Source organism: Lates calcarifer, linkage group LG15, assembly GCF_001640805.2.
Source record: "Lates calcarifer isolate ASB-BC8 linkage group LG15, TLL_Latcal_v3, whole genome shotgun sequence".
Lineage (NCBI taxonomy): Eukaryota > Metazoa > Chordata > Actinopteri > Centropomidae > Lates > Lates calcarifer.
In genome coordinates this window covers 24,716,997-24,744,965 of record NC_066847.1, presented here as the reverse complement: position 1 = coordinate 24,744,965, position 27,969 = coordinate 24,716,997, and the positions used below count along the sequence as shown (strand labels likewise).

Genomic DNA, 27,969 nt, shown 5'->3' with positions numbered 1-27,969 from the left:
AAGCTGTAGGACTGGGGACATGCTGGCTTAACTGACAGATGTCTTATACCATCACAGTCAGTTGCTGTTTGTTCATCCCAACTCAGTCCTGCACAAAGTATTCCCCGCTTTACACAAATCTGGGTTTTCTGGTCCCAGTTAACTGCCAGCAGCAAATGTTTAACTCAAATACAGGTTTTAATATTTACACAGTAACACTGTGTGCCTCCATATGTATACTGTATGTATGAGTCTGTCTGTCTGAAAGCGACAACCACCCCCAACGTGCGCGCACGCACGCACACACACGCACACGCACACACACACATTTACTTTTGATGGCTTTCAGGATTAGTAATATTTAAATTCCTACATAAGTCATGACAGAACTGGAACAGGTTTTTACATTTTCAGATGACAGGACCTGGCCTGTGATTCCTCAATACACCCACACGTAAATTTGCGTGTGCACAGCACAGTATACGTGCACACAAACAATATATGCACACACAGTGTAATAAGAATATCATTAAATACAGAAAGTATGTACTCCTGCTCATAACACCGTTTCTCTTATAGTTAAAGCTGTTAATTGGTATGTCATTCAATTTTTAAATATGCTGGTTGGTTTTAAGGATGATAACTAAAACTTAGTTCATCACTTTCACACATGAGCAGCTAAATTTAGCTGAAACCAGATATGTCAACTGACTAACAGTAAAGGAGTCTCTGTCTCCTTGATCACACTCACCACATGTGCTGGTACTTGCTCCATCTTGGCAGCAGGTGTACCAGGCCTGGGGTAGAACTGGTTGATGAAAAGACTGGGGAATCTGTAGCATTTCACCAAATCTATTGTCTCTTGGAAGTCTTCCTCTGTCTCACCAGGAAAACCGCAGATTATATCGGTAGCAATGGTTACACCTGGGACCCTGAGAGAGAGATAGGTAGAGGGTTTTAGGTCATGATTGATTGAAGCTGATGTTATTTCCTGGTTGTAAAATCATTTTTGAAAACATCTCGTTTTGTGGTGCCTTTGAGAAACTTGAACTTCTGGTGTTGCAAGGAAATCGCAAACTTCATCCTGTGATCCTCTCAGGATAAGAGTTAATATTAAAACAAAATAATACCATCTGAGAGGAAAACTGTGAAGCTACACTACAACATTTGGTTCTGCACCCATTTGATCTGCCTTACCAATGGCTTATGGTATTGATGGGTAGCTAACTCCACATATTGTTTTTTCTTAGGTTATTCATAATTCAATCAGGGAGCATCGTGGAGATCAACATCCTGTTCTCCAGAGTAATCTGTTGAGTAAAACTAATAATACAAATGACAAAAAATACATTTCAGTCTAACATTCATTAACCTGGAACTAATACTATATCAATTATTATTAAAATTACACTGAAGCTTGGAATTCTCTGACATTTTCCCATTGTTGGTACGTGCCTTTGAAAAACCATGTGAAGCACTATAGCATTACAGAAAGCTAAAGCCTTTCCCCATGGACTCATTCAGCCAATCAAAACCCGATTAGCAACCTCTGCTGACAATCGTTAGCTATTGATTATTGACCTGCTGGCTCATTGGATTAATTGTGGTCAATAGGGAATAGATGCATCGATTTGTTTTATATATTTTGTTTGTATTGACAACAGTTTGGTGGCCTATAAAAGAACTCTGAGGGTATATTACCATTATCTGTCAGAAAACTATGTATCTCCAAAGTACATACTCATTGAAATAGATGTTGTTTTGACAGGTTACCATATAGATTCAGTTATTAGGCTTGATCTCAAAGGCATTTAACATAATCTCTTATGATTTAAACAGCTGTCAATTAACTAAAAGGAACAAAATGAACAAGAAAGTAATGCTGAAACTATTCTATATATTCTTCTGAGCAACCGAGTGTTCTAATTATTGGAGACAAACTGGCTTTCCAAATGCTTTTTTTGAGGAAGACATTATTTGCTAATGTCAAGTCAGACTGGAAATGCTATCAAATACCGAGATAACTGGAAACCATTCTCAATACAAGTGAGCTGACCATTGATTACAAGATTTCTATCAAAGCTCTAGGTGCACTGGAATAGGAAGGACACTGGAGCCTCTTAATGTAACGTGTAATGTGTTATATGGCAAGCAAGTCTGTTATATGAAGCCAGGATTTAATTAGTAACAGACAACTGACAGATTTCCTTTGAAAAATCTGGACGCAATGGAGGAGGGAGACTGTGTAAATTATCAATCACCAAGTAATTTGGGCTTGCCTCTTTCTCTTCACTCCTTCCTTTTATCTTTATTCTTGCCACTCTTCTCCTTTCCTTACTCATTTTTAAGCAAATGTCTCACCCCTGATGTTGTGATTTCTTGAATGTGCATGCTCCCTTATCTTACAGCACAAGGCTGCATATGTGTTTACACAACCCAAAGACAGCAATGGGCTAAAAAGTATGAATATAAAAGGAATTCTATCTCTCGCTGGAAATCCTTGAAAACTGTTAAAGAGTAAGTGTAAAGTGCAATGTAAACTGTAAGACAAGAGGCAAACACACACACAAACATACGCATTTAGACCAACAAAGTGAAAGCCAGCTCAACAAAGACATTAAGAAAGGAATGAAAAAGACACTTTCTCTGCGATCGACAACATGATGCATCTTTAATTACATTAACTTCCTGCATCTGCAACACCACGATAACCTCTGACCTATTGATGATTTCCAATTGGCTGATGGTCATTAATATTAACCAATGGCCTGCAGGCACAGGCATCCTTGACCTTTCAGATCTGCCTGACCACTATACTATGGAAAAGTAAAACTGCATAAATTAAAAACAAAAGTCTGAGCATGGAATGGTTAAATGCCCAAATAAATGAATAATTCTCTGTTTGTGATTAAAATTCACATCTTGGATCCCCTGAAGCAATGCTTCTAAACCCCTTGAGTATTTAATTCGAAATGCATGTTTTTAATCCTTTACTTTGTTAGGTAAACAAAGGACTATTTGAAGCCTGTAGGCTCCAACAATAATTAATCTAGTCACGTGTAATGAAATGGGAAGGGGTAGTTCATTTTTTGGAGCTGAAGTTCTTCGTGTCGGTGTGTAGCCACATTAGTATCAGTCAGTAGGAAACATTTTTGTAGGCAAGTGAGTTAAGTCCAAAACATTCCTCTCCTACAGGGATAGAATAAAGTTTGAATAAACTCACTTTTTTTTGCTATTTAATGCTTTCGTCACAGCATATAAAATATATATAATGTACTTCCTTAAGCTATTTTATTAATGACAGTGGGAGGGAAAGTAAATAAAATTAGAAATGTCAACAAATAAGCACATTTTTTCTGGACTCAATAGATAACAGCCTTTTGCATTTCCCTGGGGCTTGTATATCAAATTCGCTATGGCCCTTGGCAGTAGTGGTGAGGACATAGAATACTGAGAGAAGGGAGAGAAACTGGTGTGAATTGGCTTTTGTGAATTTTCTTAAGGTGGAGGCTGAGAGGAAAAAAAAAACATGTGCACACACACTGTCATTTTGACACCTCTGTCTCTCTGATCTAAAGGTGATGGAGGTATGATGTCTGATACTAATGAACAAGAGCCACACTGATACTCCCCTTGTTAAAATGAGAGAGAGGAGAAATGTATCTTGTTATTGTTCACCTTTCAAAAACAGAGTGTGCGAGAAACAGAGAGAAGCAAAGATACAGAGACAAAGGGATAAAATCAAGAAAGGCAACAGATTAGGTTTCAGCTCAACTTTCTTTCAATTAAACCAACACAGGAAGAGGGCTATTTTTATAACTTCAAAACTGAAAAACAGCTTTGTTTGTCTAACCTGGGATGAACTTTTCTCACAAAGTACTAGACAGGATTTTAACTGTAGCTAAGATTTCCACTGTTTTGCCCCCTGTCAGCTGCATGTCCATCCATCCTACTGTGCATCACATTTCTATGTAAATGACAAAAAAAGCCCTAAAATATATTCACTGATCCTACCTGGTATTAATTGGAGCTCAAACAGAGTTTTGATTGTAAATGTTTGCGATTAACTGTATGCTGGGTAAATGAGTTATCTAACCAATAAACTGAGAGAACTGCAAGCACAGTAACCCAAAAACACTGACAGAGCAAGATTAGTCTGTTTGATGTGTGGAAAGGAGATAAACAGACAGAGAAAAACAGGATCTATCAAATGAGACATTATCTGGTATGTCAGGCTCAGAGAAAGAGTTGACATCGATAAGTATTGATCAGAGGATTGTATCAGAGAAAGTATTCTTTACCAAAAAAATAAAAAGGAAAAAAGAAATTAACGCCATATAAAGCAGAGAGCATGATACAATGCTTAAAACAGAGACACAGAAAAAAAAACAGTAGAATTATGCACAGACCCATGTTGGCTAAAAAGTAAGAAAAGAGACATTATAGGTACATATAGGAAAGGGTGGCTCAGCATTTTATATCAGATATTATATTAGGAATATAAATCAGATTAGCTAATGCTCATTACCCTCATTGCCTAACCAAATGGCATCTTTAAATGTATCCTAAATGTTTATAGGAGTTACATTTAATTAGTCCTCTGTTGGAAAATTATCTGTTTTAATGGAAAGTAAACTAATCCCCTGTGAATAAGCCACATACACGTGTGTATGATGAGAGAACAGAAGAGAATGGACCAATTTTTATCAACAGCTAGCAGTCAGGCACTAACCTCATGACTAATGCTGCACTTCCTGTCACAGCTTCAGAATACAAAGGCGTTACAGCCCCTGAAGCCCCTAAATCAAAAGAGATAATAAGCTGCGTGTGTGTGTGTGTGTGTGTGCTTTGTTCCTATCATTTCTCCTCCTGCCCCATGAAGGCAAAGAGACCACATCCCTCAAGACAGTAGCGTCCACTAGCCATAGTATGCTACCAGTCTGAGTTAGCATTTACATAGGGAGAGCCTGTTCACAGGAGGCTAAATTCATTTAATTAAAACTCAAGATAACTACACAGTCAGTCCCCTATCTGCCTCAATAGGCCGAATTAAGCTTCACAAAACATGCTATTGTCTACTGAACAATTATCATCAACTCTTTGTTTGCTGAGGCCCTCACACATCCATACATGTGTGTATATGTTTCCATACACACACAGCCATCCTCTTCATCATATATTCAAAAGATGTGCATGTGTATGCAAGTGTGTTTGCACAACAGATGCCTGTGAGCAGCCCCCATGATAGGATGAAGGCGAGACCACTGGGACAGAAGAACTCTGAAAAACGACAGCAAGGAACAAACAGATGAGTGTGGCATGGAGGTGTAGAGAGGAAGACAATGGGTGGAAGGATGGAGGGGTGAGAGTGGAAGAAAGACAATCTGGGGAGGTAAATATTTACCTATTCATCTGTCAGAAAGAGACCACGCTACCCATCTGTGCAGAAGCGTATGTGCTGTGCGTGCACTCTCTGAAATGATAATGTAAGGCACTCGGGGGCCGCTGTAGCGTAGGAGTCGGACAGTGAAGGGAGAGAGATGTGGCGAGGGGGAGAGGGAGGAAGAGATGGAGATGGGAGAGCAATGTGCTGTGGGGAGATTTGTTGTCAAATGTTAAAAAAAAAAAAAAGTTTGGGAAGCTGTTGTCTCAAGGAAAGAATAAAATCACATTAACATGTAAGCTGACGGCTTTACTATAATGTGTGAGTGTGTGTAGGAGAGAGAGCAGCAGCTGGGGTGAGAGTGAAATTCTACAAGGACTGAAGTTTGGAGATTACAGAACCACAACATATGTGAAAATTATGTTCAAGTCAGATATAATCAATGCTTGTGTGAGGATGAGAAGTGGATGGATCTTTAGCCTTGGTAAAAGACATCTGTTCACTCTAATACTCAAAAAACAAGTGATTCTAAAATCTAAATGGCAAATCTTTTGTTTTGTTTGTTTGTTTGACTGTCATTTGGCTGCCTAGTACATTAATCCACCTCAATTTTACCCGATGTTCCTGACAGTAATTTCAAAAACAAAACTCTCAGACTCAGACAGTTAGTTGTCAGTCCACCTCTCATCACACTGTTAGACTAACAGAACCTTTTTGAATGATCAAAACAATTCCCTCTGTGAGTTATACAGCAGCACAAAGTGGTTTCTGCAATGGTCATGGTGTATTACTTCAGAATGATGCACAAACTTAAAGTACTTACTTGAGAAATGAGTTTGACTTTAAAAATCAGAAATCATCTATACAGCAGGTAACTTGCAAAATGAACCTGACCCTTAAGAGCCTGAAAAATTCTCTTGAAACAAAAAAAAAAACATCTGCTGTCACGCTGACTCATTTACCTCATCAAATTCCTTTCTAACACACAGAATACACACATCAGCGCAGTGTCAAAGGTCAGCCGCATCTTCGCTTGCAGTGATTTACCAAGATTAAACCACTTTTGAAGATGTGATCAAAACCTAAAGGAACACAGAGTCATCTCATGTCATATGCTTGACACTTATCATTACTGATGCCTGGAATACATTTAGCAGAAATTTGTCAGTGACATTCATTTGCATTGTGTTATCCAGGTCAGGTCTTTCTTGATTTGTCATCTTGATTCATGTTAGTGTTGCTTGTTTTTCCACTTTAGTTTGTTCAGGTTTGGTTTTCTGCGCTCACTCTTGTATTCACTTCTTAATCATATCACTGCTGTGAGGCTGCTATACTTTTGTGTATGCATTTCATTACTGTGTAAACTGACTAAATGAAGAAAACATCTCATGCATGCTGTACTTGAAATCTAACAGAAAACATTCTTTCCTAAAAGGAGAAACAGAAGGAAGCTACAGGGGATAAACAGGGACACTTGTGAGAAGTGTGAGTAATCACTCAGACACTTAAGTGTTTGATTTAGCGGTGACAGCTGGAGGTAATGGCACTGTCATGTAGCAGCTCAATTTACAGGGACAGGGAGAGAGAGAAAGTGGTTTGCTTGGTTATCACTCACTTTCCTCACCTTCTTCCACCATCAAGGATGAAGGAGAGTGCTGTCAGAACTGGTTGAGGAGGTGCCAGGTGACTGGCCAGATAACAGGGGGATTTCAGAAAGATGGAAGCTGAAAATCCAAACAATGGTTCCCACTGTGGCTCTAATGCAAACTTCAATGACTGTAAAATGACTCTGGATGCCTAAGTGACAGCTATCGTGACCTAAAAACCTGATTACATCTGACAATAGAGTCAAGTGGAGGTAATGCTGTCGTCAAATTCAGTTCGTTTGTTTATGCAAGATGCTGTGTCTTTCAAGAATTTGACCACTTTGTGAGAAGTATCATGAAACCAGCAACGTCAAGTCCAGTTTCAGGGGCAGACATGAAATGTGTCATGTTAAAAAAAATTGGATAAAAAACACAATGTGGAAACATTTCCATTGGTGGAGGTATACATGTTAAATGTTCATAAACAGATTTTTTAAGTAAGCAAAAGCAGTTTGCACTACAGCTAAAAAGCATAAATGAATGCACTGAGTATATGAGACAAGCTGGCAGTTGCATTCTGGCATATTTCTGTAAAATAATTCAGTGACTGAAGGATACAAGGAAGGAAAAGCTGAGTGCAGTGTGCTTGAGAGTAGGGAAGTGACAGACAAATGATCGGTTAAGAGACAGAACGAGACAAGTGATGACTTCAGGTGGAAGGAGATGTAAAACTGTCAGAAAGACTTTCCCAATCTGCATCTCTCGCTCATTCTTTCCTCAAATCCTTGCTTTCGCTCACTCTATCTTGTGCCTTTAGAGAGTGAATTACTTTTTAGTGAAAACCTCACACATGCACAAACACACGAGCGGGCACAGCTACATTAAATGCGCCGAGCTGTGACAGTCCCCTTGGGTTAAACAAATCTCTCTCTCACTCTCACATACTATGTCACCTTCCTCCCTTAATCATCATTTCTCATTAGCTATTATTTGTCTGTAATGGTGACAGAAAGAACTCAAGTTTGAATATATGAAAAAATAAAAAGACATCACAAAATGTGTGGTGTGCATGTTTGGGCTGCAGGTAATAAGCATCCTTGTAAATTTTTTTCTTTTTTTATTCTTTACTGTGTTTGTTCAGGCAAAGTCTATAATTCTTTTCATTCCCTGTTTAACATGTTGGCTATGTCGTTGGTCTACTAAGTGAATACCAAGTCATTTGTCTTGAAACCTTAGGTGCAAAATAACCTCTGTCTTTCAGTGTAGCAGGTCATTTGTAAAGATCGAGGTGACTGCTCTGGAATGAATGGAGAGCCAAGTAAATAATGATCCCACTGGAGTCATCAGTAAACTTTATCATTTAATGAAACAGCCTGAACACACCAGAGCAGAACTGCAGTTCAATTTAACACACACAGTTACACATGCAGACACACACATACTTCATTAGCCTTGGAGAAGGGTAATAAGAACACACACATACACATTTCATTAGTCTGAGGGAGGAGTAATAAGAGACACAGCAAAATCATCCACTCACTCAGCCACACACAGTTCTTTTATATATATATATATTTATACTTGTAATTCTATCTTTGTGAGGACACTCATTGACATAATGCATTCCCTAGCCCCTTAGCCTAGCCTCGAGCATCACAGCTGAATGTCTACTAAACTAAAACCTAATTCTAACCTGAACCTCAAAACCAAGTCTTAATCCTCAAGCAGCTCTTTAAAGTTGTAGGGACCGAAAAATGTTCTAACTTTCCCATAATATCAAACTAGTCTCACAAAAATATAAGTGCACATGCATGTGCATGCACACACACAGAGAGAGACAAATGTATAAGCCTGCAGAGGGTGGCAGTGCGAAGGCGTGACACTCATGACTGTCTAGCCAGGTGTTAAATGGAGTGTCTCTTTGCTTTTTATTTCAATTTAATTCAACCTTCACTGACATAGCCACAGTATGTGATTCATCATTCCATCTCGGTGTGCTGACCTGACCTGCACAGATATGGACAACATCAAAGCACCGGATAAATTCTGGACATAAAAGCTTTACCTGAACTAAATGAATGGTGGGCATGCTTTAAGTGTGCGGTATTTTTGTACGGAGGAAGATATATAAATGGATGTTCCAAATGCTAATCAGTAATCAAAAGTGACATTTTCAAAGAGAGGAGGAACTACCCCTCTATAAAAATTGGACTAATAGAAGTTAAGAGGACCACAGAGGTAACTGTTAAGTCAATAGTGAAAATGTTTCTTAAGTAAGGACTATTTGTTCACCAGTGTGTACAGGCTTACTAGCAACAGAGGAGAAGAAGCTTTGGGCTCACATGCAGAAGCTGCTTTGCAAGCTGATAGGAAAGCTAAGTTTACCTGCTAAGTATATGAGGTATGGCTATTAAATAATGAGACTGCGTTCATGAGGATAAAACCACGTGGTTCACAGTCACACGGAGTGTTATATATTAAAGGTTGGGTATCCACGCACAACTGCTGTAAGTTTCCAATAAGTGACACTAGTTCACTGCTATCTACTGATTGAAGTGCACGTGTTTTATTGCTAAGGCGTCGGAAAATGATTAGCTTAAAAGTTGAGCAACGCATTAACTTGAAATTTTTGGTGAAATTCAACAAAACAGCAGCCAAATCTTTTTGTACATTAACTAAGGTGTATGGGTAACACTGCATGTCACATACACATGTGTGTGAATAGCACAAAAGATTTTGTGAAGGCAGAGAGGATGTCGAAGATGATGAACGTTCTGGGTGCCCATGCACATCAAAAACTAATGAAAACAATAAACAGATTGAACAAATCGTTCGAAATGATTGATGACTCAGTGTAAGAATGATAGCAGAAATGGTCTCCCTTGATGAAGAGACAGTTTGGCAAATTTTGCATCAAAATTTGAACATGACATAAGTGTGTTCCGAAGTTGTCCCAAAACTTCTGACTCCTCATCAAAAGGAAAAATGCAAGGGGGCGCCCCCATAGCCAAATGGTTGGAGCGTGTACCACATGGGCTTAAGTGCCCTGAGCAGCTGGTCCCCGGATGTTTCCTGTTTCCTGTCTCATCTCCACTGTCCTATCCAATAAAGGTGAAAAAGCCCCCCCCCCCCGCGAAAAAGAGGAAAAAATGCAAGAAAATTGAAGGAAACCCAAACTTTTCAAAAGAGTGATTACATTCGATGAAACTTGGATCTTCCAATATGATCCTGAGACAAAACTGCAGTCAGTGCATTGGAAAACACCATCATTGCCAAGTCCAAATTCAAGGCCATGTCGATTGTTTTCTTTGACATTAACGGCATAATTTTGGAGGAATGGATTCCAGAATGGTCAACGGTGAATAAACACTATTTTTTGGACTATAAGTCCAAAAAAAGAGACCACAATTGTGGAAAAATTGTTTCATTCTTCAACAAGACACATGCCAGCTCACACTGCACTCTCGGTAAAGCAGTTTCTGGCCCAAAAACAAATCACAGTACTTGATCACCCTCTCTATTCACCTGCTATAGCATGTGACTTTTTATTTTTCAAATCTGTGCTCAAAGGAACACGTTTTGAGTCTGTATCAGAAGTTAAGAAAAGAACAACAGAGGTTCTGAGACAACTGTCTGAAGAAGACCTACTGCCCTGCTTTGATCGGTGGAAGACCCGAATGCAACGTTGTGTTGATGCAGAAGGGGAGTATATTGAAGGAGAAAGACACTGAAAATTTTTATGTTCTATAAAATTGTAATACAGCATTAGTCTAATTTTTGGCTCTAAGATTAAATATGGGCAATCTTCAATCTCTCACAGTTAGGCCTAAAAAGAAAAATTAAATCAAAGACGTGAAACACTGGGGGCAGTAGCAACAGGATACAAGGGCGAACACTGTGTTATATAGACAAGACTTTTGATAGATGTTGAGGTTTGTTGTTTTCTGTTAGGCAGGTAATTAACTGCCTAATTATTTTTTTACTAACTAATCATTTTATGAATCATTAAGCTGATAGTCATTAGAGCCCAGGAAGAGCATCATATGGGCTCTTCTCGAGAGTGAGAAAGAACCTGTCTCTGAAAATCAGTTAGTGTGTAGTTTTAATGTGTGATTTCTCCAGTTAAAAGATCAACATCAGTCGGATTTTGACAGAGTCTACAAGACAAGTTAAAAACTGGCAACATAATGTGGCACATTATAGAACATTATATCACCATTAAGGAAAATGTCAATTGAACTTTTTTCACATAACCATAACCTTCACTGATGTAAATGAATTCACCTTACAAAATTGCTACACTGCTGCTTCATTTACTAATGATCAAAAACCAGACATGAGAAAGTTTTTGTAAACAAGATAAGTAACTGTATGTGAACAATGAAATACTGGGTTGAAGAATAATTAAAAAGCATAACCATTAACAATGTATCCAGCTCTACACATTCTCTACCCCACCCTTTGAGGAGGCCTTTACCTGTCAGTAATATTCCTTGAAAGAGTCTGAACAAGCACACACACGGAAAGCAGTGAGCATTCTCCTATCTGCCTAAGGTTACAGAACTGGCACAGCTTCATATAAAACCTGAGAAACAGATGACCTGAAATGGCATGGCCTAAGAATGCATTCCTCCAGGTTTAATAGCTCCATCCTGCTAAACATTACTTAACCTTCAAACTTAAGACATGCAAGTGGTAACACAGCAGAGGCTGCTGCCAGTACAAATCCACTTGAGGCTAGAATAACTTCTGCATAAAGGTAAAGTCAAAAAAAGCAGTGTCACTCAAACACATACACACACATATCTACTCTTACACAAACATACTGTAGCCCATCATAGTCCATCAACTCTGAGTGAAACTGTGTGGTTGAAAATAAGGTAGGCTGAGTCGAACTCTGAGCCAGAGAAATATGATCTGAGAGAGAGAGAGAGAGAGAGAGAGAGAGAGAGAGAGAGAGAGAGAGAGAGAGAGAGAGAGAGGTGAGTCATGTTTCACCTCACTGTGATGATGTACCCAAGTATCTGTTGACCTTGCGTGTGTGCTTAGGTGTGAAGGGTGCAAGCACATAGAAAGTTAGCACTTTGCTGCCTTGTTACTTGACTTGTTTGAGAGAGGTTGTTTACATGTTCACACTGTGCTGCCACGCTACCTTACTCCAAGTGATGATTGTGATGACGCAGGTGTTGGCATAGTAAGTCTAATCTCACTGTGGATGTGTACATGTGTCACAAGATATAATTTTTTTTGTATGTTTTTTGAAGCCAAATTTTATTTATGACCCAAAAAATTAATAAGAAACAACACTGACTGAACTAGTGCGATGGCAGTTTTGAAATCAGAGGCAGAACAATCTTTCTGAACAATATGAGAACAAACAATCTGTCCCCATCTCATGCAGTTTCAGTTTGTACTGTGTAATATGTCTAGTGGGAAACAAGTCAATGTACTTTCCCATACTGGTGTACAAATAAGATGTTTGAGGGAAAACAAAAAACAAATACCACTACTTTTGGTAGGCAAATACAGAAAAGATATAACAAGTGAGGAAACCGAGGTAACACAAACATAACCTCAGTCCCTCAGAAACTCAGATAACGTTGAGGCTCATGAGCCAAACCCACATTAAAGCATTCCATTGATTAAAATACAATGATAAACTGCAGTCAGTTAGTTCAGGACAATATTCACAAACCACCTTTGTGATGTCTGACCAACTTTATCTGAAATTTGTCATAAAAACAGTCAGCTGATAACAAACAAGAAGGCAGAGCGAATAACATAATTCTAAAATAAAGTGTTACCAGTGTTTTTGACTTTAAATCAAATGGGGTCAAGAGGTGGTGAATGTGTGATGAATATAGTGGTGAATATGGTGAAAAAAACTGAACATCTCGTTCTTTCTAAATTATTCTGGCAGGGTGTGTGTGTGTGTGTGTGTGTGTTGGGGGGGGGGTTGGGCTGTTTTGCCACCTGTTCTTTGTGACCACTGGGAGGCATAGAGTTTCACTGCTGCCCTAACATGTTCTGGAGATGAAGACGCATGTACGCGCATGCACACGCACACTGTGCTTACATAAGTGTCAATACTCTCTGTCCATCTGTGTTTTCTCCCTCCCTCTCTCATGCGCACACACTAACCTACTGCTCCTGCATTTGAGTCTGTGCTTTTCCCTCAAGACAGGAAGGATAGATATTGTGGTTTGAGAGGCCTAATAAAAAATGATCACAACTTCATTAAGGAAACCTTAACTCCTGTAATCATAGTGAAGCTGTATTTATTCTTTGTGTGTGTATGCGTGCATAGCTCTGTGTGTGTGTGTGTGTGTGTGGTTTGTGGTAAGGAAATAAGGTATAATCCAGAGGAAGTATCAATAAGACAAGGATGTGTTAGGAACTGCCAAAAGTCATTATCCACAAACTGTTTCTCTCTCTCAAGTCTTAAGTTCACACATATACACAAACACACTCAGACACACACACCTCAGTTTCAGCTTGTTGTGAAGTTAATGACTCATTTTCTGCTGGTTTCCTGTTGTTTAAACTGAGCCAATTCACTGCGCTAGACTTCCTGGATTAAATCACCTCTATACACAGGCAACATAAACAGCATTAACAAGCAGACAAAGAGATAAATCTATCCAGTATCTGTTTGTGATGTTAGTATAAATCTAAGGAAAGAAATTCTTGCTCATATCGTGTATGTATGTATTCATACATCTTACAATAATTGTAAGTTAAAGTGCAGGGGATTTGATTTTATGAATAATTAAAGCCAAGAAGTAAGTCTACCTGTGAACACTGCAACTAAAGTGACTGGTGTGTTCCAATTAAATGAACAAGGTTATAAAATAATCTGTGAACACCACAGCTTTCTCAGTTTGGGCCTGGGTTGTGTTTAATGCAGCATGGCTGTAAGAAACCAGACTGTGAGACTACAAGAGCATCAGTGGGTTACTGAACATAAACTGAAACACAGTGGCAGTGCGGGAAGAGCCACACCATGAGCTGAGAATTTTCAGGTTTTTAGCCCTTTCCTTAAAATTCTGATGATTGGATTGAGATATTAGTTTTGCCATTATCACTGCAGAGTTTCAGTAGTATGCAAGTACACATTCGCAGTATTTTGTTGTATTTTCTGTAACTGTATACATTTATACATGGGTATACAACAATAGTCAAATGTAGCCTGTATTAGTATGACATTTTCACAGACATATCTGTAATGTCACACAATCGAAAGCTTTCTGAATGAATACTCTGATGCATGGATGTGGCTTTACTGCTAGTGACCATGTTGATTACATACAGATACTGTGTTATTATGAAGCACCTGTCAGACAAAATGGTGGGCTCACAAATTTTAAAAAGTGGACATAAGCTTATACACAGACGTTCATAAGGTCAAATCTGCTTAGTACTTAAGGAAAATATGGCTGTGAAAACTTGGATACACAAACACACAAGTATGTATGAGTGTGAGATGTCCCCTGTGCTTGTGATGACTAAACCAGGCTGTTTGTTGTAAATGTTCTCATATTCTACTTGCGTGTTTAGATAAAGGTTTTAAATCAAAAACCAAAAGTCCAAAACACACACACAGACACACTCACTGCTTTACTTGCTGAATCATTAGCTGGAGGGAAAGGAGAAAAGAAAGGGGGGGTGAAATGTTGACAAGTCCCGCCAGTGTGGCAGGTTATCGCGGCAAACCTGTCTTGCTCACTGCTCTGTTCCCGCCTCTCTTGCCCTCTCTTCTTTCCCTCTCACTTATCTTATCTCTTCTTCTTCCTTTTTTGTCCCTCCCCAATGCCTTCAGGGAGCCGCCACCCCTCCCACCTCCTATTCACGTGAAACATTAGCCCTGGCCGATACCTTAAACCTTCAAGTGTGTGTGAATGCGTGTGTGCAAACTAATGAAGGTATGTACTCAACAACAAACAGCGTCTCCACGCTGTGTAGTCACGCTACTGATGCATGTGCCCTGCAGTAACCCAGGGAGGTTTGATATAACCCTGTCACTCCTCATGACTAATAGAAATGACTAACACATGCACACACACAAACATACACAGACAGCACGCAAACGCATCTGTGTTGGAGCCATTTGTTTGGCGAGAAACAGTCACTAAACTCAAGAGAGTCTGAGAGACAGAAAGTTTATCATCAACACCCTATATCAACAGTCACAGCGTCACTCTGACGGCACATTGCACCACACTATCAAGACTTAAAGGTGCCTTTAATACTAGGGAGATTACACAATCAAGTCATGACTGTTGCAAGATTGGAAAAACATGTCCACTGTTACTTTTTCAGAACCTAGTTCTGTTCATTTTTAAAAATCTATCCAAGAAAGTTACAATAAAGTTATAATAAAACTAAAGCAAGCATGTGGCTGATTCTCATGGTTACAACAGAATGGAAATCTTCAAGTCATGCGATGTGAATTATAATTACAGTTGTCTGTACAACTCTGAAAAAATGCAAATAATTTGCTCTGAATACAATATTGTGTACACAATTTTCTTTAATGTTTTGTGATTGTATACAAATTTCAATTCTGCCATCTCTAAAAGAGGTATACACTATGATGAATCTACCACCTTAAACCACAGAACACCCTGTAGGTGAAAACATGCCATCTTCAGACAGTTGTACTTGTCATATCCTGTTTGGACTGACGGTACACTGGTTTGGGCTGCTATTTATCCAAATGTTACATAAGAGAGAAACAGACTTCATCACATCACTAGGCTGATAATGGTATTTGGCATTTTGGGGGTGATGCAATAAAAACAACAGGGTCAAGAGTTAGATTTGACCCCTCTGATTTATGAATATATCACCAGGGTGTTTTGATCAGCTGTATATTTAAAAATGTGTGAAGTGATGAAATGTTCTATTCACTTTATTTGTAATAGTTGGTGCCTCTAAATCTGGACTAATTATGTGCTGAAAAGTCTAGAGACCACCCAGAGACAAGCCTGTGTCTGTTGCCCTTTGTGTATATGTACCAGTAATTTAAGAATTAAATTCCTCCTGGGCAAGAGAAAAGAGACAATATTCACGTAAAAGCTCTTTCTCTGACGTCTTTCAAACAACTATTAAGACAACATGAAATAATACTTGTCAAGTAATTGTGGATCATTAAATGAAATCAGGTGCAGCAACAAGAATGTCTTTGCACACTGTGCAAGGGTGAACAGGTTGAAATTTTAAGAGGACAGATACAAAGAACTGCTTTGGCACCTCAGATAAAGAAGAGAGTTGTGTTCTACGTCGGAGTGTTTCCATTCATCATGCAGTATGTGAACACAACCCATGAAAGCACATCAAAATATTCTTAGTATCCATATGGCTCACACCAGTGAAGCAAAGGGATAGAGCAGGACAGAATGGTAATCAAATGCTCATTAAGATTACCTGGGGAGTCCTAGGTTTTAAGAGGTCATGTTGTAGGTCAAGGGTCACTGTATCAGTCAGCTGATGAGATCACACAGATTAACCACCTGTTGACCTATCCAAAATCCTCATTCCTATGGGACCACAACTGTAAAAACTCCTCAGATGTTGCAGCAACATTATGCAAACATCAATAATTTGAATATTTTGCTGTTGCTGTATGTTACTGCTTTACCCCTTAATTTCTTTCAATAATGCAGAAACAATGGCAATTAAAATTTTAAAATGCTTAAATGCATAGCTATGTGCAGCTGACAGGCATGTGAATAAGTGTGTCTCCTTGGGATAAGGACCTCTATGGCCTGAAATTGAAAGGGGTTTCAGAGGTCAGGAACATTCAACCTCCAGGGAACCCAACCCACCACCCTGAGGGAAACCACAGAGGGTCTGAGGGCAGCTTAATGCCCAGCCCTCCTCCATCATCTATCCCTTTCTGGTAACATGATGGCTTACACCCCCACCCATCCGTTTTCCTGAACCAAACTAACCCAAAAGTTCAACATTAATGTTGCCAGAATCTGCTCCTCTGCACACATGCACAACCAATCCCCAACCCACAGAAGCATTACTATTCGTTTCCAGGCGTTTCATCTTCAGCCCCTGTGGTTCAAACACACTTAATCCCCTAGAGTAGTTGAGGGAAAATCAGCCCTATATTATGGCAAACTACGAAACAACTGTGGAAAATCCTCTGACCACGTTTACTCACTCTATAACAGCCTTATTCCACTATAACAGGATTTTCTCCATACATCATTACATAAAGACTGTACTTCATTATGTGATTTTAATTGATAGAAGCGGAGAGAAAGGAGAGAAAAAAAACTTCTGTGTTGGCAGACGAGGATAAATTAACCATTTTATTGAAATAATTATGCTACTGATTGTTAGAATTATGCACGGCAGAAAACAATCAGTTATAACAACTTGGAGAAATTAGTTATTATATCATTCAAAGGAGAATATATTTCATGCAATTTCTCTGCGGATATGGATGACTTTTGTGAAAAAGCTCTACCAAAACTTGAAGTGAGATATTAAAGCTGAGAACAATGGAATTATACAAAATATTTAAATAATGTCATAAACCTGGAAGGATGGAAGAATATAAAACTACCATGATGGATGCTGAGTGAAACACTAGCAGATTAGTATTCTAAAAAAAAATATACTGGATATACTCATTGAGTCAATAATATTTAAACATGGGATGTGCCCTGAGTTGAACTTAATCCATCATACCAACAGCATTTTGTGTTTCAGTGGTGTTTTCGTTGTTCTCCAGCAAATCCATGATGTGAAAAAAAACAGTCTGTCATTAATAACAACCCCAATCTTAAGAAACAGAATTGATTTCCTTCCACCAGTTCTTCTACACATGCCTCTATAAGGGTCAGAGAAGCCCTGATTTACCATTAGATTTGATAAGTGTGAATAAGCTTTCACTGACAGCAGAGATTTGGGCATTCAACCATCAAGAGACCTTTAAACTCAATACATGGTTAAGTGTGGAACAAATCAAATTGGTCGAACAAGCTGTTGTATGGTCATGAGTGTAAGAAATTAGCTTTTGTTTCCCCTCTTCTCTCCCCAGAGTGTGGTGACTGGTTTGTTTCTGGGTAAATTGCAAATATATACTTAATTAGGGTGACTTAGATTTGTTTTAGTTTCCACTGCTGGAAACTTTCAGCATTATTCTAGAGAAGGCCATGGGGATTTTTTTGACAATATAATCTAATCCAGCTGTTTAGATGAAACATTTGTACCTTTGATTTTTGTGATAGTCATATTTACTACCCTATGATTCTTTGTGTCTGACCAAAACTACTAGATTTTCTGCAGGAAGGTTGCGGTGTAAAGTATCACTAGTATCAGTATTTTAAATTTCATGGGTATTCTTTGAACTTTAATGTTGCCAAGAGTGACCAATAAAAATGAGACAATTCAGAATGAGGTTCAAGATCTTCAGCCATGAAAGATGTCAAGGAGGGAGGTCTGATGTGTATCTGTGTGTGTACTGGTTTTCTTTAATAAGGAAGACCAGAGGCATATGACCCCTCATGGCCTCTCCAGTGTTGATGGAATTAAGTTGTTTGTAAAGAGAAATACATTTGTCTCCTGCCATGTGTGTGTCAGTCTGATAAGCCCTGACCTCACACATACCCGGACAAGGTTCCTGCCTGTCTCATCATTTCAGGTGAACTTTACATGGACTAATTGTGAGAACTGACATTAGTGGTCACCTGTGAGGCTATGGCGGCTGACTTGCCGCCATACACTCACAGAGTTTCCCCTTCCACCGTGAGTTCTTTATATGAGAGCACTGGTGTGAAACACTGTGATTCAGTAATAACACTTTACAAGTTGCTCACCTATGTGCAAACTAAACACACACAGAGAATGGTGTGAGGCCTTCTTTTCTATGTGAGGTGCCTGAAAGAGAACAAGAAAAAAACAACAAAAGCTATAAACAGCCTTATGTAACCTATGGCTAAACAAGAATAAAGTTATATGTCTGGAAAAGGTCAAGGCCCAATAAAAAGTTTGAGGTTTAATTGCCTTTCACAAAAGTAATTAAATAATTATTGTTAAAGTGGAAAACAATACTTATTCACCTGCAAATATTAAACTGTTACAACCTTGTATCTAAAGGCTACTACAGTAACACACACACAACACTTGACTCCTGCTTACACTCTCGCTTTATCTCTCTCTATCATCTCTTAAAAGTTGCTGAAAGACTCATATCTCAAGACCAGGTGCCTTAAAAAGGCTTCCAAATATATAAATAAATAGACAGTCTGTTTATGTTTCACACATACACACTCCAGCACACTCCTACTCTTTCTCACTCACAGACACACTCACTCATACAGTGAGTGTATTTTTTGGCTTGTCCAAAACCCTGGCCTGATTCCCAGACCCCGAACTGCGTCCCAGCCATGACTGGAGCAGCCAAATAGGTCAGACCACTGGATGTATACTGGTATTGATTTCACACAACCAACATTGCCCGTGTGTGTGTGTGTTTGAGTAACAGAAGCCAGAAACTGAGTAACCATGCACAAACATATACCAAGACACACACAAAAGGGTAGCCAGACAGTTTATGTAAACAAGATGTTATGACGTGATAGCCTACGTGTGGCAAGCTTGTGTCTGTGTGTGTCTGTGCGTATGGTCTCTTTGTTTTTCTCATGACCATTTGCCACAGCATGTTAAGATTTCGACTGGGTCACTATCACTGAGTTTGAATTTCTATTGAGTACTAGAAAAACAGCTGGAGACACACACACACACAGATAAGCATCTGAGTCAGCGTTAAAGCAAACACAGCAGTATCAGTCCTCAGTTTAAGGCCCCTTCAGAGGGAACTTGAAGGGAGGATTTAAAGTTAGATGAAGCCTCCAAATACAGAGGAAGAAATGACCACACACTAAGCCCAATCAGAAACTTTCCATGGTAAAATATATATTTGTGTGTTGAGAGGAGAGAGAGAGACATACAGGAAAGATTACACAATTTCAAGTTATGGACCTGTCACCCACACCTGCAGACACGTACACAGAGAAGACCTGAGAGTGAAAACAGACTAGTAAAAAGATGACAAGTGAAGAGACAGAGGGAAAAAAGTACCAGGATACAACAAGTAAAAGTCACTGAGAAACAAGTAACCACTGTGCACAAAATCCAAAGAGAAAATAGGACAGGAAATAGGAAAACGGGACTCTTGTACAGACATGTCCAGACTTGGCCAAAAGTGCCTTTATTTTGCCATAGTATAAAACAAAGAAGCTGAGAATAGAGCGGAATTCTTGCTTATTCTACAAAGATCTTCTAAAATGGCCCGGATGAAACAACTGGTAACCCTTAAAAGTGACAATAAATAAGTGGATTGTAGTGATATTTCAAGCAGATTATTATCTTCAAATAGCTATTCAAATAATGAGTCATTCAGCCTATTTAAATGGAAAAAGTCTTCATTGTGCTGTTTGGTACCATTGAGTGTCTTTACCTGAACATGGAGATAGTGTGCAAGGAGGAGGACAGATACAATTTAACCTTTAAGATCAAGGTACAACAGTGTGTGGTTGCACTGCAGGTCCCTGTCTAAATGAAAGTGGGCTCCATGCAAGAAGACCCAGGAAGACCCCACTTTTGGAAGAGAACCATAAAAAAGACAGGAGTCTGCTAAAAATGTGTCTTGACAAGCCACAGTGTTTCTAGGAGAATGTAATGTGGACAGATGAAACTAAATTGGAGCTCTTTGGTGAGCCACATCAGCTCTTTGCTCACAGAAGGGAAAAAAAGCTTTCAAAATAAAGAACAGCATCCCTGCTGTGAAACATGGAGGGGCTCAGCACTCTCTTCTGTGTCCTGTGCACCACAATTGGGTTAAATTTTGAGAGCATTTAGAGCACATCTTAAATTAGGTAACACTACCAGGAACAGGAAAATGCTGTTGTTCTTGCTTATCATGACAGATGATGGAACAAGCAGTGGCGCAACACAAAAAAGGAGTGCTGCTTTTGAGAAACATTGGCACCAATATAATATCACTGATTTGAGATAGAGCCATAACCAAAACATAGCTCAGCAGCAATTAATTGGGCTGGGTTGATCATTACAATGTTTTGCAAAAACATAAGTGTCATATTCAAGTAAACTGAAAGTGAGGGATTGACACAAAATGTAACCGAACAAATGACAAAAGAAACATTTTAAGTCAAAGAGCAGAGTCACATTTCAAACTATTGGCTTGTGTTCAGGTAGTCTGGGTTTCTAGACAGGGACAGAGGGGAAAATAAAGGGAAGGTGGGGAAGACTTAAATGTACAAAATGTGTGGAGAAAGAGGTGCTGTAAGTGAAAGGGAGACCTATAGTATCTTAAGAATGATTCAAAGAGACACACTAACTCACATAGTGAGCTCTCTCAGACACACACATACACATGAATGAGAGCTAACTTTTTCTTCCAGCACTTCAGGTTGCATGTAGTGAGTGATTCTATGAACTGTGAATAAATTCAAATACACAAATACTTGTATATAGATGGCTATACAGTGACCTGAATAAAAAGCACCCAGATTGACATTTCATATTTAAGCCTATGGCATGACTGTTGACCTACATGAGGCATTTACATAAAATCTATTGAATGCTGCAGTACATGTATCTCCATGTATCTCATCAGCTTAGAGCAAACTCCATACTAACAAAATGGCTTTAATCTGCAACATCAAAAGACATGAATATATGGGAACCTGACCAATATAATTTGCTGCTATGCTCAGCATTATATATATATATATATATATATATATATACACACACACACACACATAAAAATAAATAGAAAATTCCTTTCTGTGAATTGTGTCTGTTGTACTGTGTGTTGATTTTGTCTCTTGTTTGATGTGTTTTTTTGTTTTTTTTTTCTAGCTACTTTCAGGCCCTTTTAAATTCCCCCTTGGGGACAAATAAAGTGATTTGACTGATTGATTGATATATAAGATAGATAGACTTTATTTATCTCACTAGGAAATTCATTGTATATACACTATATATACACACAAATGGTGACATTAAATTCCTGGAAAAAAGTACCTAAAATAAGAGGTTATCATCTGGCAACAGCAATAACATGCTTAAATATACTAAACCAATGCATATAAACATCTTTCTTCTAAATCACACAATAATAGATAGAGATTTAAGGCAGAAATATGACCCAAACTCATTTTCATATGAATCCCCTCATAGCATATTATCATAGGATCAATTCTATATTTATGCACCATTCCTGACATGCACAGCCATAATTAATCATACTCAAATTCCATGACAGATTATCTTTCATACAGTAAAAGATTAAGTTTGCATCATTTCTTATCTTCTGTGCTCTATCAGAGGTCAAATCTATGCATTATCTGCATGTTTTTAGAATTGTGGATTCCTATAACTAATCCACATCAGGAATGAACATGTTTAGCTTTAAAATCCATGTGTGTTGGTCACTGTGCATAGTTTGGAAAACATAGCTTGATTCAAACAGTGCCAGCAGTTAGTTCTCCATTAACTTGTCTATTAAACCTAAATGTTAAGTATTTAACTTTGTCCAACCCGCCTCTATAGGTTTTTCTGACAGAGAGAGATTTTGAGTGTTTGTCCATGTGAGGGGAAAGTTAAGTTCAGAGTTGTACTCACACACACACATGCACGCACACAGCCTAATTTTTGTAATAAGGGTGCACTGAAGTGAAAAAAGAACACCATCTACAAGTTATGGTTTGTGTCATCAGGACACTAACATGTAACAGACTCAAGAGTCCATGGGGATCCCACATCCTGCCTTACCTTTCTTTGAGGAAGTCCACAACTCTTTTGAAGTCATCAATGCAATACTCTCTCTTCATGTCCATCAGTACACTGTCTGAGGCTGACTGCACAGGAACATGAAGGAAGGCATAGACCCGTGGATGGTTCAATATCTTAGCCATCTCCTAATGAAACACAGAGAAGAGAGGGAGAGAGAGATGGGGAGACAAAAAAAACAAGAAAAAATGGCAATAAAGGGTTAGATATCCATGTGTGGAGAGAAAAGGCAGTAAGAGCCTCTTTCTGCACTCTTTTCACCCCAGACCTTTGACAATAGACTGCCTCTCTCTTATTTCTGTTTCTCTTTTTTATACTAGAAAAGAAAAAAGAAGCAGCTCAGAGCTCAGTGTGCTCACTACATTAAAAGTCTTGAGAGTCAAGGCTGCTCTAGAAAAAGCCACATTTCTTCCATTTTCATTGGAATTTATATTCTCATATTAAAAGATGTGGTTGACAATTCTGTCAATTTCATTACTTTTTACTTATTTCAAGTAAAGATGCACTACAGATTAACTACAGGGAATATTTCTGACAGAGAACAAAACTAAAGTTGCAGGTCATCAGACATCAATAATGACATGTATAATTTCAGTTCAGTTTTCATTAAATCACATCATTTTGTCAATGTATATGGTATGGAAAGGGCTGTGGCAACACATAACTTAAGAGTCATGTGTCTTTTTGTCTCCTCTCATGTTCTCACCAAAAACAACCGCAGCAGTGACATGTGCATGGCGGGCTTTTAATTTTCTTTCTTCCCCCCCCCCCATTCTCACTTTAATTTCCGCAGTAAAAGAACTGGAGCGTCCACAGATGTCAGATTTTTCTGATGGACATAATCAGGATGCTATCATTACCATGCTAATCACCACGAGAAGGAGAGAGAGAAAGAAAAAGAGAGGGGAGGAATAAATGATTTAATGATTTCCTACAAGAATGTACTGATTGCAGTCCGTCTTCTCAATTAAGATCTATTGTGGAATGTTCCCTACTTCATACACAGACACAAAAGCATATGTGTGCATGCACACACGCACACACGCACACACAGCTCAGTTGCAGCACCACAGGGGGTTGACCACTGGAAGCCCCAAATTAGAAAGAATTAATTTGGTCGGAAAATGGAACTTAATTGGTGACAGAAATCAGCCTGCTATGTATGTGTGTGTGTGTGTGTGTGTGTGTGTGTGTGTGTGTGTGTGTGTGTGTGTGTGTGAGAGAGAGAGAGAGAGAGAGAGAGAGAGAGAGAGAGAGAGAGAGAGAGAGAAAGAAAAACACATAGAGGAATATGCATTTATGTGTCTTTTAAAATGTTTTCAAGGGTGGATGCATTGTAGATTGATGGATTATGTGTCCATGTGTTATTTCTAAGTTCCTACAATTTACTATGATAATTATTCTCTACTTTTCTCAGTGTAGGTGCATTAGCACTTCAAAATTCTGGAAGCCTTTTAGAGTCACACAACCAAAGGGAAGTAACAACAATGAAGAACGATATCCAAAGTATACAGAATGACCTCCCTAGTCAGCAGTTTGTCAGATAACTAACAATAAAAGGTAAAAAATAAAACACTCAGTATGAGGGGAATGTACTTCAAATGTCAATGTTAGGATTTTGCGATACTTGAGGAAAACATGTTTTGTTTTTTTTTGTTTTTTTACCTCTGTATGACAAAGTGTAACCTTTAAACCTCTGGTTCTTTGTGCTTCAGGCCCTAAAGTGATCATCTCAGGGATTGATGTCTGCACTTGTCATTAATAACAGTTTATATCTTATCCTAGAGCACAGAATATACCTGATTTGGTAATGCAGTGCCCAGTTCTTTATTATACATGTGGATTGGCCACCAGTAAAGCTGACTGATGATAATTATCATGTGCAGTTCACAATAAGTACATTGACATAAGTCTTTTGGAACTGGCCTATCTCTTCATGACCTACTGACTGACACAATTATGAAACTGCTCAAGATCATGATTTGTCATTGTGTATGTGTGTGCTTACGTACATGTATGTGTTACACGTCAAGGTATGCATTTTGATACAAAGCACAATAAGTTTAATATGAGGCTCCAGTCTCATTAGATCCACTGACAATCATAACTCCCCACTGACCATGATCTAGCCCACCCTTCATGTGTGCATGTGTGAATCTGTGTTGCAAGGGTGAATGGGGTCTCAACAGATGGCATAGTAGTTTGAGTAGCAGGACACTGCTGATGGCAACTGGGGATTAATCTATAAGGGGAGGACTCTTTATTCACACAAGCCATTTATCATGTGTGTGTGCATCTGTGTGACAGAGTGCGTCCCATCCTCCAATGATTAAACAGTGCACTGATATGAATCTCTCGTTACCGATCCCTGTGGAGTTGAGGCCTTTTCGATGTTTGACTGCTGCTGACAGACAGTTTAGTGAGTCTGAAGTGAAAATGATGCTGTGATGAGGAAGATATCGCTCAGCAGTGCCCGGTGGCAAAAATTAAAGTGCTGCTTTAATGCCTTCACTCCTGGGTAGATGAACTACCCAGCTCAAAACAACATTCAAGGGGCTTTAACAAGCAATCAAGAATTGGTGCAAGTGTTTTTGTTTTTATTCTTTTTTTTCTTTTTTGTTGTGTTGTTTATCAGTCATGACAGTGTTTAAAGCAGTGTAATATTGTTTTCTCGCTCTCAGTGCCACTTTCTCCTTCCCCCCACCGAGCCTCTCTCTCTCATTCACACTAACAGACACACAATCCTTTCATCTTTGGTTGATCAGCTCAGATAGACACATAAACCAGACACATAACTGGCTTAGCTCAAAGGATCTGATATCTACCCCCTCAAATCAGATAGGACAGAAAAGAATATATATGGAAAAAAGAGAGAGAAGGCAGATAAAAGGTGGTTTGGCTCCAAGCAGCCTCAATGAAGGATGACACCCTTTCACACTACCTCCCCCTTCTTTGCTTAGACAGAAACTGTATTCTCGCTGTGAGCTTGGTGCTGTAAATTCCTTTGGAATATTCTGTATACAAGTTTTTCTGTTGCTCACTGCTCTGTTTCGTTCCCTCTCTGTTCATCAATCCAGAAAACATGCAGTAGGATATGAGACTCAAGCAGAGTCTCAGGATATGAGACTCAAGCAGAGTCTCATATCCTACTGGTACTTGTATTATAAGTGGAATACTGTGATTAAAAAAAAAAAAAAAGAAGACGTTGGACAACAATCGAGGCATAACTTCTGATTTGTCAAGTCTCTATGAAGTCATCTCTGTTTGCATTGTTTAAAATTCAATTACTTGTACATTTTCAAGTACCATTTAGCTTGTAGGTCTGTCCTCACACATACTCTGATCAAAACCATAAAATGCAGAGGAGAACTAAGAAGTCATATGCAAATGCGCCGTCCTACATTTCTTAGATTCCAGTTGTCAGAAATGTTCCAGTGTAAATGTAGGGATAAATAACCTTAACATCCTAAATATGGATTCATTATCAGGTATTTTCCACAATAATTATTGTATTTTTCTCAAAAATTGTTTGTTCATGACTTGATAGCACTTGAGAAACAGTAATTTTGGCCACAAAGAGAGAGAGAGAGAGAGAAGAAACAATAGAAATACTGTAAGACTTACATAAAATACTTTAAAAAATACAAAAAGGTTTTTCATTATATGAAAGATGATGGTGAAATTTCTCACTTGTTCGGGACCAAAAAAAAAATGTTTTACTTGTTATTTGCAATGTCAAATTTGAAAGTGTAATGTTTTGTTACAGCGTCACATCAGTGCCTGCCATGCATCAATTCACATTATCTAGCAAAAAAATAAAATCTTAGACTAATTGCTGCAGTAGTGCTCAGTCAGTATTATTATATGGCACATACAACACATTATCATATCTGTATGTAGTATGGAATAAGGACACATTGGTGACTGCAGTGTAAAAACACAAATTCTCCAGAGTGCCAACACACAGACAAAAAGGGTTATAGTCCGGTTCAAGTGAAAGAACTGAAGCAAACACAGAATAAGTAGTAGAGAACAACTGCATCCACACACACCCACAGACATATACACAAACCCACACATAACAGAGTATTAACAGGGTTCACCCAGGGGAGTCTGCGGAGAAAATGATTCTACAAGCTGTTCCCAGGATAATAAGTCAGGTCTCCGTGTGTGTGCACTGGCACACACACACACACAGTCGGTGGGAATTGTATTCAGCGGGAGAAAAAGAGGAACTGAGCTCCCTGTGGTATTAAACATTTCAAACACTTCAGGCTGCACCTGATTTTCCCTGGAGGGCATACCGCGCCTGCAGCAACTCAGACAGTGCAGATGTTACTGCACAGCAAAAGGGAAATTAAGTGTATGTATATCATTTGAATGTCACACTGTATTGCGCTGCATGTATCATCAGACTTTTGTGAGCTGGGGAAGATGAGCACTCTGACATTTTATATATTGCTTCATCATTATAATGTCTGTGTGAGAAAAGTCGGCCGAAAACAGATCTAAACCTAAAATGCATGAAACCACTACATGGATAAATATGTTTTTCATATGTTGTCACAAACTCTCTGCCACTATTGTTTACTTCATTCTTTTCACCTTTGGTAGCCATGAAAAAAAAAAGCACAACCAAAGATTACTGCTGGAATTCGTAATTTCAAATGGACAGCTAGCATTAAAATCTCCATCTTTCAAAACTCATGATAATGCAGAGAACATAATTCACTGCAATAAGTCAGGAGGCAATCAGAATAGCTTTACTGGGGGCATTCATTTGGTGTCTCATCCCTCACACAATGCTACATTAGGTTTCTAATGTGAAGTGGCTCCCAGAGGTTTCATTAAAATGAAAACGGTCTGAGGGAGTGTGTCTAAGCATGTGCCCATACAACTGCGCCTGTGTGCACATCTGAGTGTGAAGGTGAGAGTGTGTGTATGTTCCTGCACGAGTGCGTATTCATGTGTGTGAGCGCCAGTGTCTTGGGTATGAAAAATCATCCGTTTAAGAAAATGGAGTTTTCTCTTCGTTTTGGGTATTTGGGGGTTTGTCAACCTTCCCAAGACCCAGAGGGAGTCCAGGGAAAGAGAACACCCCTCTACATGTCTCAAAGTCTCTGAAATATAAATGGATAAAAGAAGAAAAAAAAAGAAAGGAAAAAAGTTATATCTCACACC

The 27,969-nt window shown here is 38.8% G+C and overlaps 1 protein-coding gene across 9 annotated transcripts in view; it reads right to left on the bottom strand.

Moving 5' to 3' along the window:
- cdkal1 (CDK5 regulatory subunit associated protein 1-like 1) overlaps positions 1 to 27,969 on the bottom strand; it is a 435,182-nt gene that overhangs the window by 280,792 nt on the left and 126,421 nt on the right. For all 9 annotated transcript variants that reach the window (XR_007814619.1, XR_007814622.1, XR_007814618.1 and 6 more), the window contains exons 10-11: positions 22,771 to 22,916; positions 731 to 911 (exon numbers count right to left, since the gene is read on the bottom strand). Coding sequence is in view for 2 of the 9 variants with exons in the window: in XM_018685548.2 (XP_018541064.1) it covers positions 731 to 911; positions 22,771 to 22,916 (327 nt within the window). In the remaining 7 variants the exon portion in view is untranslated. The remainder of the gene's footprint in view (positions 1 to 730; positions 912 to 22,770; positions 22,917 to 27,969) is intronic.